Genomic DNA, 16,591 nt, shown 5'->3' on the forward strand with positions numbered 1-16,591 from the left:
ATGGTGGAGAACCCCAGCCTGGCGGGCAGAACCGCCCCGGTGAGGGCCGAGCCGCGACGGGACGGACCGGAGGGGCTCCGGGGCCGCGGGGGAACGGGGTGGGGACGCCCCGATGGAAGCGAACGGGGCTCTCCAGTAGGACCGCGGGGGTGGTACCAGGAGTGGGGGTTCCCCGGTGGGAGCGGGCTCTTTTTGGGAATGAAAGGCAGGGACAGGGGTCCCCGCTCGGATGCGTCCCGAGGGGTACCGGGACGCGAGGATGAGGTGCCTCCTCCCCCCTCCCCACACCCCCAACCCCGTCTGCGGGCAAATTCGGGGCAGGGCCCCCGGACGGGTGGGGGCGAAGAGAGTGGGGTGCTTCCTCCTCCTCTTTCCGCTCCTCCGGTGGCGGTGCTGAGGCCGTGCCCTGTGCCCGCAGCCGGCCGCCCCGCCGCGGGGGCCCGGGGCGGCTGGGGGGCTGCGCCTGGCGGCGGTGATGGAAAGCCTGCAGCGGCAGCAGGCGGCCCGTCTGGCCCGCGGCCCCGACGGCGCACCCCGACGGCCGCCGTTCGAAGCCGCTCCTGGTCCCGGCTCCGCTCTGCCGCCCGCCGCCCCCCGCCGCCGCCCGACCCCTGGCCCACGCCCGCTGGCCGCCGCAGCAGGGGAGGAGGAAGAGGAAGAGGAGGATGAGGAGGAGGAGGAGGAAGGGGAGCCCTGCGACCCGCCACCCCCGCCGCACCACGAGTGGACCTACGAGGAGCAGTTCAAGCAGGTAGGAAGCATCTGCTGCGCCAGCTTCACGAGCCCCAGGCTGATCCCCAATGACTCCCCAATGCCCCTTAACTCCGATTCCAGCTTTCCCCAGATAGATGTCACTTATACTCCCTTCTCCCCATCCCAGAGCTGATTTCCAGCTACCCCACTGCCCCCAAGTCCCATTCCAACTGTACCCAAGGAGATTTTTGCTGTATCTCCCATTGCCCCCAAATATCATTTTTGTACCACCCTCATTGGGTTCCTCCCCGAATCCCCCTCTTTTGCCTCCAAACTGCATGCTGGACAAGTACAGCTAGTGCACCCCAGCACCCCTGTCCTGAATCACCATCCCTCCCAAGATGGGCACCCCATGGATGTTCCACACCTGCCATCCCTGCACCTTGTCTCTCCCCAACAAGTATCCTGTTGAGCTCCCCATTTCCCACCACTGTATACTTTGTTGCTTCCCAAATGGGCTCTGCATACCCCCATCCCCACCACCAAGACCCATCCCAACCCACTCTGGCATGCCTCACCTCCTTCGTCTCCCCAGACTTTGTGTCCCCTATGCCTTTCTCCCAGCTCCCTGTACTCTCCTCCAGCTCCACTGTGCTTGGACAGCCCCAGCCCCTTCTGCCCCATGGTGTTGGGAGGGTGCCCTGGGGACAGCAGGGTGCCCAGAATCTGGCACTTCCCTGTGCCCACCTGTGAGTTTCTGCAGGGACCTGGGAAGGTTATAGGGCCTGTGGGCTCTGAGGTGGAGAAAAGATCTCTGCGTCTAATTCCCACTTGTATATTCCCCCCTGCTGGGTTGTGCTACCCTCACTTTGCACAAGGCTCCTGCAGGGATGCAAGTGTGGGTTGCACAGCTCTGTCTCGGGTTTGCACATCCTGTGAACTCACTGGAGTCGTGGTGATGGTCATGGCAGGGATAATGCACCAAGGGACAGAGCGGGCTGAGATGTCCCTGTGCAGAGGTGTGTGGCTTTTTGTGGTAGTGCTGCCGGGGGGACAGATAAGCGTTCTTTATGTCCAGTGCTTGGGGACTTAGGGACACCCTCAGCCAGGAGGGGAAAAGAATGGCTGCAGGGGCCAGACTTTGTGTTCAGATATTGCACAGCTCATTATGGTTCTGGTCCACGGTATACACAGTGGGCCACCTCCAGGGTGGGTGCGCTGCATAGGTCGAGTAGCTCGGCGGGGAAGTGTTACGTTACAGCCCGCTGCGCTGAAAAAGGCTGACTGTCCGGTTCCCGGGCTCAGGCGGGAGGTGGGACGCGGCTCCTCCCTCGCTCCCGGCCCCGGGGAAGCTTTGCAGAGAGAAAGCATCCCAGGCATTTCTCTCTTCCTTCGGCCCCGCGCCCTGCCCCTCGTTAGTGCGGCTGCAAATCGCCATGTAAATGCGGGGGGACAGATCACAGAGAACATCGGGACGGGGTGATAACTGTAACTCGCCGGCTCGCCGGCTTCCTCCCGTCTTCCTCCTCAGCCCTAAAGAGACGAGTCGCTGCCGCTCGTGGGTTTTCCATCTGGTAGCTTGTCCTTTCCCATCCAGCCCTGGGAACAGAAGGGCGTCTCTTACCTCCAGTGCCCTCGGGTGCACAGGGACAAAGGGACTTATTGCCAGAGGGTGCCTCAGATAGGATGAGTCGGAAAGAGGGGAAAGGAGCTTTGCGGTTTGGGGCAGGGCTCGGTGCCCCGGGGCTGCGAGGTAGCTGGCCCTCCTCTGTCATTGTCCGGGGGGGGACGCGTCCTCGAGGCTGTGTCTGACCTGGAGAACAGGTTCCCCGCTCGGGGCCGGGAGGAAGGGGCTGCGCAGAGGATTTGTGAGGATTAATGGGCGAAGCGAGCGCTTTGCTCGGGCAACCCATGCAGGGGAAATGGTTTGGGGCACCCGCAGTTTGTGGGCGCCGAGGGACCTTTGCTCTGCGGGCTGCTGTGATATCGGCGGGTCGGGAAATCCCTTACCTGCCCTTTGCATCAGCCCAGCAGTCGTTCGTGTCCGCTCGGTAAAGAAGCACGGACCAAAGTCCCAGAGTTCTCCCCGCTGTCTGGGACGGTCACCGAGACCCCTGCGGTGAAGGGGCTCTCGCCCTGACCTCCTCCCGGTGCATCTCCACCCAGGTGCAGAGCAGCCCCGCGGGGCTCTGGGTCTAAATTACAGGCTCTCTGGTTACACCGCGGCACAAGGGCGCAGAATCCTCTCCTCGCCGCGGCTGCCGGAGGTTTCCCAACCACAAACGTGTGGACGGGACCACCTGCGGCGAAGGGGCTGTGAAGTGAGCGGGGCTGAGTGCCGGGGCTCAACCCCTGTCCCATGGAGCCCAGTGCCCCGGGGGGATGCAACACCGGCCCGGTGCGGTCTGGGGGTTGCGGGGAGCGCCCTTGGCCACCACAGCCTCAGTTCCCAGACTGCAGCTCCCTGGGGCTCGGCGTCGGGGCTCCGAGAAGGAGGTGTAAAAACTAATCAAGGATGTGAGAAGAAAGGTGCCAGCAGTGCGGGCAGCGCGGGAGCTGGGGACGGGTGTTCGGGGAGGTGGGGATAGCCATGTCCCCGAGCTCGGGGAAAGGAGAAAAGGTTGAAATGAGGCTGGCAGGACCCTGTGCGTCCCTCCCGGCTCTGTGCCAGCAGTCAGGTGAAAGTGGTGGGTTTGCACCCCCTCGCCGGCTTTAACCTCCACTAATCCATTAATTAGGTTAATGATGGAAGCGGGGCTGCTGCAGTGGGGCAGCATACAAACCCGGAGAGGTGGGTTCTAGTCCTACGGGTGGTGTGCAGCTGCGAAAGGTTGTGGGAGCAGATACAGGTGTGTGTGGGGTGAGTGCACATTTGGGACTGAAGGGTAGTGGGGGTGTGAGTGTACACAAGGAGAATGTGTATAAGGGGTGTGTGAGTGTGCACAGGGTGTGTGTGCACAGAGAGTGTGTGTAGGTGTGTGTGCAGGAGGGGGCTGTGAAAACATGCAGCGTGTGCATGGAGGTGAATGTGCATGTATGGAGAGCACCGAGGGATGCATGGGTGTGCTCATGGCTGTTCACAGGGGCATGGGGCACTACTTGGGTTGCTCCACCTTGCAGTGTCACAAAGTCTCAGAACTGCAGGGGTTGGAATGGACTTCTAGAGATCATCTAGTCCAACTCCCTGCTAAAACAGATTCCCTACAGCAGGTACAGCAGTATCACGTGTCCAGAGTCCCCAGGATTGGGATATGGTGACGGTGCCACGATGGCATCACATTTCCTCCATGCCATTGTGGTGCTCTGTGCCTTCATTTCTCCCCCTCCTGCTAAATGGGCTGAGGACGTGGCTGGGATCCCGTGAGTCCCCATCTCCTCATGGCAGGAGGCTGCCATCCCAAGGCCAGTGCCACAAGCAAACATCCCTCACCTTGCCCCAAACTGGGTTAATGTTTGCAGCAGGCAGCTCCCCCAGGACCAACAGCGGTGGCGGGAAGGGGGTTTTAATGGCCTGCCGGATCTGCTGCGCTATCAGCGCTGATTAAACCTGTTGCTCTGTAAAGCCCCGTTAAATATTAAGCACGGTGAATGGCTTGAAGGGAAGCACTTGGAACAGGCTGGGGAGATCCAGTGTGGGGGATGTCTGCCTGTGATAGTGGGACAGTGATGAAGGTGAGGACACTGGGGTCAGTGCAGCCCTGGTGGGGGCTGTGGGTTTGGTGCACAGCCCCCCAGCAGCTGACAGCACTTTCGGATGCAGCCAGCGTCCAGGCAGTGCCGTCCCATAACCATTAACTTATTAACGGCGTGGGGCCAGGCGCCTGCAAGGTCAGGGCTGGATGGTGCCCGGCGGGGAGCGAGTTGCTCCCAGCAGTGAGATGGGATTGGGGGGGGGACCCCAACATGGGGGCCCAGAGCCCCCGGGTCCATGACTTTAGCCCATGGGTAAACAGAGGCACCAGTGGCTCCCCCACTCCATTGGCACGAGATAGGAACCAGGTACAAGGTTCCTGACTATGCACAATACAGTGGGACCGTAGTACAGTGATGCTCCAGAGGGCTGTGTAGTCCCCAAAGGAGACCAAGGTCCACAAATGAGCACCCGCAGCATGCCAGGGTAGAGGGTGGGTGCAGAAAGAACATCTCCTCTGCTCCCTGTGTGAGCAGTGGACAGGTGGAGAAATTAGCAGGGAGGCTAATCAATGCGGTGCATATTAAGCGGCTGAGGGCTGGGGGGGCTGCGAGGCAGGGGGGAAGCCGAGCAGGGTTCGGGATCGATGCAGCCCATATTAAGTGGATTAAATTCTGATCTGAGCCCTGGCTGTTGGTGGGAGGTGGCAGCTGAGCAGGGGTCCCACTGCGAATGCTTCCCTTGGCAGCGCTGTGGGGATGGAGGGGCTCTGCCACCTCCCTGCTTCCCTCTTCTGCAGGATGGGCTGGGCCATGGGGTCTGCGCTGTCCCTACACCCCCAGATCACGGAGAGGCACCTTTGGGGTGAGCAAGTGTGCTAACAAGGTTATTTAATCGTGGTGAGGTGGCAGGGGAGGCATGAGGTCTATTCATACCCTTTTAATAAGCCATGTTCGACCTGCTGCCCTTTAACCTGGAGCAGCCCCGTTATCCCCGTTCCTTAAGGAATGAAGACATCGCCATGGCAATGGGGTGCAGACAGGGAGAGGGCTGCCCACAGCTGCACCTGCAGTGGGTTCAGGACAGGGACACCCCAAGAGTTGTGCTGGGTTCATGTTGGGGGCTGTGGGCTTTTTCTGGGGGGGAGTGGGGTCAGAGCCCTCACAGATGGGGTCCTGAGGTCAGTACAGTGGAGCAGAGCTGCGCACCAGTGGGATATTGATCCCCAGGCTTGACAGTTTAATACTTGTGTTTATAGAGGAATATAGTTACATCGATGGCGTTAAATGAGTTACTAATTATATCAATACAAACACGATTAAAAGGGTCCTTGCTCATAGGTCACTGCAAGCAGGAGCCGCTGCTCATGTTGCACAATTGCCCCCTGAGCAAGGCTGACAGCTACTGGAGGTGTGTGAGGGGATTGTCCTCACTCGGGGGTCTGTGTTCCGATCTGGGGGTGTACATCCCCATTAGGAATGTGTGTGCTCACATGGGGTGCTTGCCATGCAGGGCCGTGCATGCATGTTCTGGGTTAAGCCTGCTGAGAGGGAGTAGTTGCACCCACATGGGGTTGTGCGTGGATGTAAAGGGTTGTGCATGCCTATTTGTGGTTGTATAAATCCATATGGTGCTATGTATACCCATGTGGAGACTTGTACTTCTGACATTTTTGCATACATGTACAGGGCTCTGCATACCTATGTGGACTGCATGTGCTCTGATGCAGGGTTGTGCACACCTGTGCAAGGTTGTTTGTGCTTGTGTGGAGCTGGGTGGTCTGCCACTCCAATGGTTGTCCCCATAGAGGCAAGAGACCACAGTGCCCAGCCCCTTTCCAGCCCAAGCATCCCCAAACCACGTGGGATGCCCACTGTATCCCCTCTTCCTTGCTCCACTTAAAAGCCGACCTTTGCTCCTGGCCTGATGTAACATGTCTTTGCACAATAGATAAAAGGTGAGGGGTTAATAAATGGTGGAGGACAGATCCCGATGCTGGGAGGTAGCACTTGTCCGAGAGCTGCAGGAGCAGAGATGGATCTGGCAGCAGGGACCACTCTGCTGGCTGACCGCTGGGGAGGGTATGACCCTGTACTGGCAGCAGTGGTTGGTGTGGGGATTAGTCCTGAGTTCCCATGCTGGGAGGGGTGGAAGGGGTGGGCTGGTGGCCAGGCAGGGAAACAAAGCTTCTGGGGCTCTGAGGCTGTCAGAGCAGACCCTTGTTCCATGTCCTCACCTCTGCACATCTTTGCGTCCCCGTGTCCTCATGCCCCCACATCCCTTTCTTATCACATTCCCATCTCTTCACAACCCCAATTTCATGTCCCCATGTCCTTGAATCCCTGCATCCCTGTGTGTCCTTGTGCCTGCCATCCCCATGTCCGCAGATCTCTGCATGCCCGCTGCCAACACCTCCACACAGACCCACTCCTTTTATCTGCCCGTGAATTATGTGCTGTGTGGAGGTGGGGGGGCGGCTCCCTTTCTATTGGTTTTTAACGGCCTTTCCCTACACAATTGTTTTTTAAACGACTCTATTTTGTGCCTGACTTTGTTTTCCAGCTTGCATTTCTTTGTATATGTTTTGGAAATCCATTCTGGACTGCTGAGTTTTGTTTCTTTTCAATGGCTTTAAATTCTTGCTGGGCTCACTGGGAGGAATCAGTGTCTATAGCGCCTTCGATTGGTGCTAATTTTTCCTTCATGTGCTCTGACTTTTACTGCTGGGCCATCGATCTGGCGGGCTCCAATTTGTCATGGTCACCAAAGCGCTGTGCTGGAATCAGGCGAGCTGCACAGCATGGGTGCGTCCTGCCCTGCTGCTCTCTGGGGTGGGGAAACTGAGGCACAGAGGGAGCAGGGTGCTGGTGCTGGTGCTGGAGAGCCTACAGCAGCCCTGGGCAAAGAGAGCTGCGGGGAATGGGTGATGCCATCAGAGTATCCATCCTTCATGCTGACCCCTGCTTGGTGCTGGCAGCACTGACCCCTCTGTCCCCTGTCCTCAGCTCTATGAACTGGATGATGATCCGAAGCGCAAAGAATTCCTGGATGACCTCTTCAGCTTCATGCAGAAGAGAGGTAAAGGTTGTGGCATGGGTGGGTACTCTGGCTAAAGGGAGCTCATGAGAGGCACTTGTGCACTGAGCAGCTGCAGGTCTCTGCAAGCCCCTGAGGCTAGATGATCACATACAGACTCATGTGTATCACTGTCACACAAGCTCATTTCTGCCTGCATACCCTGTGTCTCCTGGAATGCACCTTTAGATTTGTACACCACGTTCTATATACACACATTTACACATGCACACGCTCACAGGTTTGTCCCCTTATCCAACCCATCTTGGGTTGCTGACAGCCGGAGGGACCCCCAGATTTGGGCTGGTGGTGATGCCCATCGCTGATGCTTAACAACAACCAGCAGGAATGTGCAGCAGTGGTGCCAGTCAGTAGTGCCCTTGGGCAATGTCTATTAGAAAAAGCCATTAATTATGGTCTTCAGTGATGGCTGACAGGGATGCCTGCTGACAGTACCTGTTAGCAGTGCCCACTGGCGATGTCCAGTGGAGGTGCCCAATAACGATACCCAATAACGATGCCACCAGTGTCCATTGGTGATACCCAGCAGAGATGCCCATTAGCAAGATCTGCTAGCAGTGCCCATTAGCAATCCCCGTTAGTATTTGTGGGTCATCATGGCCATACATGAGCACTGCCCCAGGGCTGTGGGAGCAGCACCGGGTGCCCAAGGGTTAAAGCCCTGCAGCCCACCCAGACCATCGGAAATCTTTGCTATCGGCACAGGGACGAGCCAGCTCCTGGGGACTCAATAAATGCTTTAACCTTCGCCCTCACCATCCAGGTCCGCAACAATTAAAAGTTGCCGAATGTGGGCGTGCGGCTGGCTGTATTAATTAGAGCCTTTTGCCAGTGTGTGGATTAATGAACATGCCGCTCGATAGCCAGTAAACCCCAGGCAGAGGTTAATGCCGAGCTAATTAACGGGGGAAAGCTGAAGTGGGGGTGGGACGGGAAGGGCTTGGATGTAGTTGTGTGCAGGGCAGAGAGGGGCAGTCAGACCCAGATCTGCCTTAGGGGTCATCAGGGAGAGTGGGTGCTCACCCGTCGGGCAGCAGCACCCGACTCTTGGTGATGCTGAGTCCCCACCACAAACTCTTGTCAGGGCCATGGGTCTGGAAGCGGAGGGAGATCTAGGTGCTGCCCCCTGGGCACTGTGTGACCCTAGCTGTGGGGCAGGTGGGAGGGAGCTGGGGGAGCACTACTGTCCCCTCTGCCCCTCCACCCCCCAGCATCCCTCAGCCACAAGATTCATGGGCTGCTTGGCGGCTTCATTATCTCTCTCTCCAGAGCTAATTAACTCTCTTGCTATTGGGGCCCAGGCTAATTAAGTGAGCGCCTGGTGGTGCAAGGAGGAGGGAGGGAGCCAGATGCTCCCCTGTTCCACTCCCTTCCTCTCCCCAGGGTGAAGGGCAGCACAGGGTGACCCTGGGGGGTGCTGGCTATTTTGTGGTTCAGAGGGTGGGTACTCATATCCCATGGGCATCCACAGATGTCCGCAGAAGGGACATCCCCAGGGTGGCAACGGGTTGGGAAGGGACAGTGAGCCTCAGGAGGCGGCTGCACATCCCTTGCATTTGCCCCCTCCCAAAGCAAGGGCCCTGCTGATAACAGAGCACCATTAATCAATCGAGGAACTAATTGCAGCAGCACAATGGCCCTACCACCTCCTTAGGCTTTTGTGCCATGCACCCCAGCCAGAACCAGGGCCATCACTCTGCAGGGACACAGACAGGTCCCTTTGTCAGTGGGATGGGCACTGGCCGTCAGCGCTGCACAGCCCCAAGATTAATGGCATCTGCTTTCATTAGTCAGGGAGGGGGGGAAAGAAGAAGTCTAGAGGGCATTGATTGGATACACTGCATTCATAGCTTCTGGGGTGATGGGGAGCCCCCATATCAGTAATAGGGCTGTGCTGGGTAGGGCTGATGAAGAACCATGGGTGGATATCAGGTCAATCTTTACCCTTTTCCTAGGATTAAAAAGTACCCCTTCCCAACCGGCAAACAACACAAAGGAAAAAAAAAAAAAAAAGAAAGAAAAAAAGGAAAAGTTAAATGAACTCAGTAAAGGAATAAAAAGAGCTCATTTTTCAGGCTTATGCGAAGAAGCCAAGCCAATATCGGGGCCATAAATTAGGGATGCTGGAGGATGGCGGTGAGTGACGGCTTCGTTTGAGGGGCAAAGCGCAGCCGTGACAGCCTCCACTGCAGAATGGATGGCTTTCCAATACTGCCCACAGCCTGCCAGGGAATAAATATGGGATGGGACAGGATGGGACAGGACAGGATGCTCATCCCTCCTTTGCCTCGAGTCACTGCCATGGTGCCTGTGTAGATGGTTGTAGCCAGACCTGATGGCTTTGGAGGACCATGCTGATCTGTGCTGGGATTGCAGAGTCCTGGTGAACAGTGTCCCTATGGGGAGCAGAGACCCCTGGTACTTGTGCCCCAAGGCTCAGTGTTAAGACGATTCCTCTTAGGATGCTCTGAGAAATTTGCAGATGCTGTACAGGAAGCTGCGGGAGTTTTGCAGAGAGACTGTTGTGATGGGTTCTGGAGGAGCTGCGGTGCTGAGAGTTGGTACCCGTGGGGGCCATGTCCCCAAGGGAATGGATGTAAGCTCATCTCGTGCTTCTTTTCTCTTTCCCTCTGTGCTCACCGGAAGGGACGCCTGTGAACCGTATCCCCATCATGGCCAAGCAAGTGCTGGACCTCTACACACTGTATCGGCTGGTGACAGACAAGGGCGGCCTGGTGGAGGTCATCAACAAGAAGATCTGGCGCGAGATCACCAAGGGCCTCAACCTACCTACCTCCATCACCAGTGCTGCCTTCACCCTGCGCACACAGTGAGAGCATGGGGTGTCCCATAGGGGAAGGAGGGCTCCATTCCTGCCTAGCACTGCTCAGCAGAAAGTTGATGCCAGCTCTATTCCCAACAGATACATGAAGTATCTGTACCCCTATGAATGTGAGAAGCGGGCTCTCAGCTCACCTGGGGAGCTTCAGGCTGCCATCGACAGCAATCGGCGAGAGGGGCGGAGGCAGACATTTGGCACCACACTCTTCAACTACTCTCCCGCTGGCACCCCAACCCTGCTGGGTTCCCCCAAAATGCCCTTGCCAGGTCTCAGCATCTCCACCCATAGCTGCAGCCAGATCAGCCAAGTGCACAGTGTGAAGAAAGGTGGGTGAGGAGTGTGTCTCTACCTCTGGGGATGCTCTCCATCTCTGAGCCCACCCAACCCTGTGGAGAAGATTCTGTGATGGGGTGGAGTGGGGGAGTCCAGCTGACCTCTCGCTGTTGTTGCAGAGGATGGCACAGTGCCTGGGCGCATCGCCATCCCAGTTGGGCTGTCCAGCCACCACCTCACAGCAGCCCAAGTGGCTGCAGCCTCGCAGGCAGCAGTGCTGGAGCAGTTGCGGGACAAGCTGGAGACTGGTGAGCCCCCGGAGAAGAAGGTGGCCCTGACGGTAGAGGAGCAGCAGCGGCTGATGCAGCACGCCCTGCAGCACAACCTCCTGGCTGTAGCCTCCCAGTTTCCCATGAACATCAAAGTCTCCAACCGAGGTAGCACTCCAGCTCCCAGCATGGTCACCCCATCCCCTCGCACACGGGGGACACTGGGCAGAGCAAGGATGCACAGGCGGAACAGAGCCCTTCTCCAGAAGGCTCCATCCAGCTTCTGTTTCGCTTCGTGCTTATATTGGTATTTCCTTTCCCCAGATGACAGACAGGAGACTGCATTGAACCTGTCCACCAACGGCATTAGCAGTATCAACATGTCAATAGAAATAAATGGAGTTGTCTACACAGGTAAATAGAAGGGCCGCTTGGCCTGTGTAATTGCGGCCAGGAAATCCAATAACTTATAGCCACTGCCTGGCCAGCAAGTCCTTCCTTCAATCTGATGTCTTTACTATAAAATCCATTGTAACGAAGTGGCAGGGGTGGAGAGAGGGAGCAGGCAGAGAAGGGGGGTGGTGCACCTGGTAGCTGTCAAAGTCTGCAGGGGCTGGCAGTGAATGTCCGAAGAGGGGGATGGATAGATGAATAGATAGAGTTGGTCTGAGTGGTACTAAAAGGCTTCTGGTCATCCTCACCATGGGATTTGGAATTTAGGGTTTGGAGACCCCCTATGGAAGGGTTCAGAAAGAACAATGTGGGGTGGTGAAGAGGATGCAGGTGCCCCGGAGGGGATGCTCAAGCACCTGTCTCACTGACAGCACTCTATGGGGTACAGGAGCCCTCCCTACATGATGATACAGCTCCCATGCTGGCTAAGCAGGTCACTCTGCCCAAGACTGTCCTGCTGAGACACCCCAATTAAGGCAGATAGCTTTTCCTTAAGCACATAAATACTTAACAAACCACAAAGGTCAGGGCTCGTGAGTGTGCACAGCCACGAACCAAAGGATTCTGGCCACCCTGATAGCTGTGTAAGGGAACATGAGGATAGGGGCGTCACTAAGAGTGATGTGGGGTTGCTGCTCCCTGAGGTGCTGTTCCCTTCCCTTAATCCCTTTTCTTTCACTCCCCAGGTGTCCTGTTTGCCCGCCGTCCTGCAGGCCTCTTGGCACCTGGTGGAGGGGGCACCCAAAGTGGGCCAAACCCTGCGGCCACCCCGAACCCACTGCCACCAGCCCCCTCACAAAGCCACACTCCCACTGGCACTGCGCCTTAGGGGCAGTGCTCCTCAAAAAGCTGCACTCCCAAACACGGGGCAAGGATGTGCCCAGTTAGAAAGGGATGTGCCCATGAGGGCCTGGGGGAACATCATGTTGCAGTGTGGGGCTGTGGCAGTGCAGCAAGTAACCATGGGGGCCCTTTCATCCCTTACCCACAGGTGTGCAACTACCCCTCACCCATGTGGACCCCCCAAACATGCATCTTCTGTGACACCCATGCAACTCCTGCTGGCCTGGAACCCCAGCACCCTGCAGACTGCATTCCCTTGATGCAGTCTCTGCATTCCACATACTTGCCTCAGTACTCACTGCAGCCACATTGTATGCCTCGGATGCTACAGACCGTACACCTTGTTGCTCACTTTGCATCCCCTGTACACACCTCTGCACATTCTGTATCCTCTGTAGTGACCTTGATGCACTCACTGCAGCCCCTACACACCTCAAGTGTATGCATTGCAGCCCCTATACACACCTTGGTGCATACACTGTCCCCTCCACATTGCAATGCTGTCTGACTGACACTGCTTTCCTTATACACATCTCTTTGCACACTGTGCTCCTGACACATGCTGGCATCTCCCACACACAGCATCACCAATACACAGCCTACACTGACCCCTGTCCACTCCCCTGATGCACACTGTGTCCCCTACACATTCCTCATACGTACTATACACCCTCCACACACTCAGAACAATTGCTGCCGCCCTCCCTCTCACTCCCCCCACACTGCCCCACCCTGTGACACCCCCGGGGTCACCCGAGGGCAGTGGCACCCAGCGCTGGGGACACCTCAAGCCCCCAGCTCGTGGGGGGGGGTTGCGCTGGGAGGCACACACTGGGGATACTAGTGGGACTGGTGGGGGGGGGAGGGGAGCTGAGAATGGGGGTGGGGCCTATTGGGTTGGGTCTGTGGGGGGGACTAATGCCAGCGGGTGGGGTTAATGCACTGGGAAGGGCTTGCTGGGGGCAGAACAGGGTTACCCAGCAGTACCTCCCACCAAAGACACAGATTCTGAGGTCCCCATCTGGGGACAAGGAGATGGGGGGCCCTGAACTACCTCGTTGGGGCGGGGGGGGGAGGGAATGGCTTCTGCACCCACCCACACCCTTGGGAGCCAAAGCAAATGAGCGCGAGGCAATGCTCGCCTCTACCTCAGTGGGGGTTCGGTGCTGCTTATGCCACCCCCACCGCAGTGTGGCTGTGTGTCTATTAAAGGAACTGAACTGAACCAATATGGAGCTGAGGGTGACACTGGGGATACTGCAAGCGTCGGTGGTTGGGATGGGAATAGCTCACAGGTTCAGTACGCCTGTGACATATGGGGTGGCATCTGTGATGGCCAAGGCTTCACAGCCCATGTTGTTGTTGTCTCTACCCCAGGACTGTTCCCACTCCTTGGGTTCTGGAGTGCAACTTGGTGCCTTGTCATGCACAGAGCAGGATGGGCAACAAACCAAGTGTCGCTGAGGGCTACGAGGCCTCACACGGCCTAACCATGGATGAGAGATCCCTGTGCCATGTGGGGATATGGTTAGAAGCTGTTTGGGTAATTGCTGCAGGGTTGCAGCCTGAGAATGACCAGCCTGGAGGCACAGGTACACACACAGGTGGTCACAGGTCTGTGTGTTATGGGGTGCAGAGGGGAAAGTGTGAACAAGAACAGCTTGTCGGATGGCAATCCTGAGCACAAGCCTCCAGCACCCGAACACCAACCCCCAGACTCAGGGTTCCAATAGTGAGTCCCGAACAGCAGCCACGGGAACGGAGCCCCCAGCACCGGTGCAGCTAGGTCCCTGGTGCCCACGGGGACAGCCATGCCTCCTGTATGGAAGATGGCAGTGGGGTCATCATCTGAGGACACCCTCGTTCATGGGACCGCCAGCCCCCTTGGGACGCCCCCGGCTGCCTCTGGCGCTGTCCATGGTGCTGCAGCGCGGGGGAGCAGGGCTCGTGGGAAGGACGTGGGTGGGGGACACAGAGGCTGTGCAGGGAAGCCAACAGAGTGCGGTAGTGCCTGCCCCGGTATGAGTGTGACCAGACGGGCTGCACAGAATCATAACTTGTCCCGAGTTGGAAAGGACTCGAGATGATCATCGAGTCCAATAGCCGGATGTGAAGATGCAAGTATCGTGAGTGTGAGTGGCTAGATTTGTGTGTCTGTGTGTCTGTGTCCATGTGCCAGCATGTATCCCATAGCGCAAGAGGCACCCAGGGAGTTTGTGCTGGGTGCTGGGATGTGAGTGCCAGCGCTGCACGGGTGTGAGACAGCTCAGACCTGACAGAACTCCCGTAACCCCAGCATAGCTTGCCAAGCGGGGCTGGAGTGAAATCGATGCAGCCTTAATTGGGGTCTTGTGTCCCTTGTCACTGCTGAGCCATGCCGGCTATAGCACATCGAGTGCCAAGGCCCCAGGGGATCACGAGTGTACAGGTGGGCCAGCATCCTCCCTTGTTACACAGCTCAGGGGGTGATGTGCAATGTCGCTCTCCCTGGGGGGCTCAGGGACACAGCTGCTGTCACCTGAGTAACCAGCCCTGATCGATGCCACTTCCTGCATCCCACAGGGAACATAATTGAGCAGGAGAGAGGAGGTGGAGGTGTGGGAGGGGGTTGCAGAGGCGATCCAGCCTAGCAGGAGGAGTGCTGGATCCAGCTTCAGCAGCAGAATGGAGGCAGGTGGCCGTACCACCACTGTGTAACTGCAGAGGCAGGGATGAGGATAGGGGTGTGGATGGGGATGGGGAAAGAACTCTCCTGGCAGCCTCCGAGACTCAAATTGGGGGTGATTTACTATGCATCATACAAGACTGTGGGCAGTCAGTGGCTTCAGGCTTGTCCTCTGACCCCAAAGCCCCAGTGCCTGAGCCCCAGTCTGTATTTCTCACTTTCTAGGGGTGGATTATCTTCTTTGATCTGGCACACGGGTTTGGGCATTCATGGGCATCATCCATCCTGCTGGGCATAGGCTGCAGTGGAGCTGTTCCTCTCTAAAAGCAGACCAGCACGGTGTTCACAGCCTCCAGGCTCTGCTGCAGCCCCCAGCCACTTCTGCTAACGAGGCAGTTTCTAATTGTTGCCTTTGTGGAACAAAGTGCAGCTTTTCTCCTCTGAAGATGCTTCTTCCACAGCCCAGCTATCGATCTTTGGGAAGAAAGGCAGAGCTCTGGGTCTCAGCCTGTTCTCCCCATCCAAGCACTTTGCTCAGCTTCTGCAGGGAAGTTTTAGGGGCTACGAATGTTGCTGGATCCCCAAGTCATCCTATAACTCCTTTCTGGTGGCCGCATAAAGCTCCCTGCAATAACATATCTATGGAAGTTTCTCCAAAAGCAATATCTCCTGTTTATTTCCGTAGAAACTACAACAGATACAAAGAGCACAATAACACTATCTGATAGAGCAAATTCTTAGCTACAAAATACCGTTTTTTCAAAACAGCGACCACTATTAACTGTGCATCTTCACTAGCAATAAACAAGAGCCTGCATGCTGCTTTCGTAACTATCTGTATGAGCAGAGGTGACACACTGCCACTGTCACCCACTGCTGAAACACACCACCTACCAGCTCACATCTGCTGTTTGTTCTCCATAAATGTTCAGCAAGTGTTGATGAATGTCAGTGAATGCAATTGTTTCTGCAGGAAGGAATTCAGTGACACATCTTTTCTTCGTACACACTCCCGTGTCAGACAACATTTTATCAAACTGCTGCCTCTGCTGCCATCTGTCACATGGCAACAAAATGTAGCAGGATACTGTTGGGAAAGTTCAGTCTTCACAGCCATACCATCAACATCAGCCTATGATATTGCAGGTCAACAGAATAAAATAGGAGGCATTGCTTTCAGAGCAGTCCTGTAGAAGGACAAAGCTTTTTCATGGCATAGCTTTGCTCTCAAACTGCAGCCATCACTGGCATTGCTGGCAATGCTGATGAAGTACTTCCTATTAGCAGATGGCTTTGACCTGAAAGACAGGCCTGGATTAACCACCCCGGGTCTCTCTGGTGACAAAGCAGTCCCATGCTCTCAGCTTAGTGGATGAAGGTAAGGCTGTCGATGTGGTACCAGGACTTCAGTAAAGCCTTTGACACTGTCCCCCACATCCTCATGGAGAAGCTGGCTGTCCATGGTTTGGATGAACATACGCTCCACTGGGTCAAACACTGGCTGGATGGCCAGGTCCAATGAGTTGTGGTCAGTGGAGTTAAATCCAGTTTTTGGCTGGTAATGAGTGGCATCCCCCAGAGCTCAGTGTGGATCCACTCCTATTTAACATCTTTGTTAAGGATCCTGATCAGGGGACTGAATGCACCCTCAGTAAGTTTGCAGGTGACACCATGTTGGGAGGGAGTGTTGATCTGCCTGAGGGGAGAAAGGCACTACAGAGGGACCTGGATAGACTGGATCGATGGTCCAATGTAAACTGTAGTTTCAATAGGGTCAAGTGTCAAGGCCTGCAGTTTAGTCACAGCTCAGGGGCAGTTTAGTCACA

General features: G+C 56.5%; 1 protein-coding gene across 1 annotated transcript; it reads left to right on the top strand.

The window, feature by feature from the left end:
* Positions 1–12,086, top strand: ARID3C (AT-rich interaction domain 3C; the record flags this gene model as incomplete). The annotated part of the gene is made up of 8 exons (XM_079548199.1): positions 1–39; positions 419–751; positions 7,330–7,402; positions 10,067–10,250; positions 10,344–10,588; positions 10,715–10,972; positions 11,129–11,218; positions 11,944–12,086. 8 exons carry the CDS (start codon positions 1–3, stop codon positions 12,084–12,086), a joined length of 1,365 nt encoding a protein of 454 aa, XP_079404325.1.
* Between the last annotated feature and the right edge of the window lie 4,505 nt (positions 12,087–16,591).

Source organism: Tetrao urogallus (genome assembly GCF_951394365.1).
Source record: "Tetrao urogallus genome assembly, chromosome: Z".
NCBI lineage: Eukaryota > Metazoa > Chordata > Aves > Galliformes > Phasianidae > Tetrao > Tetrao urogallus.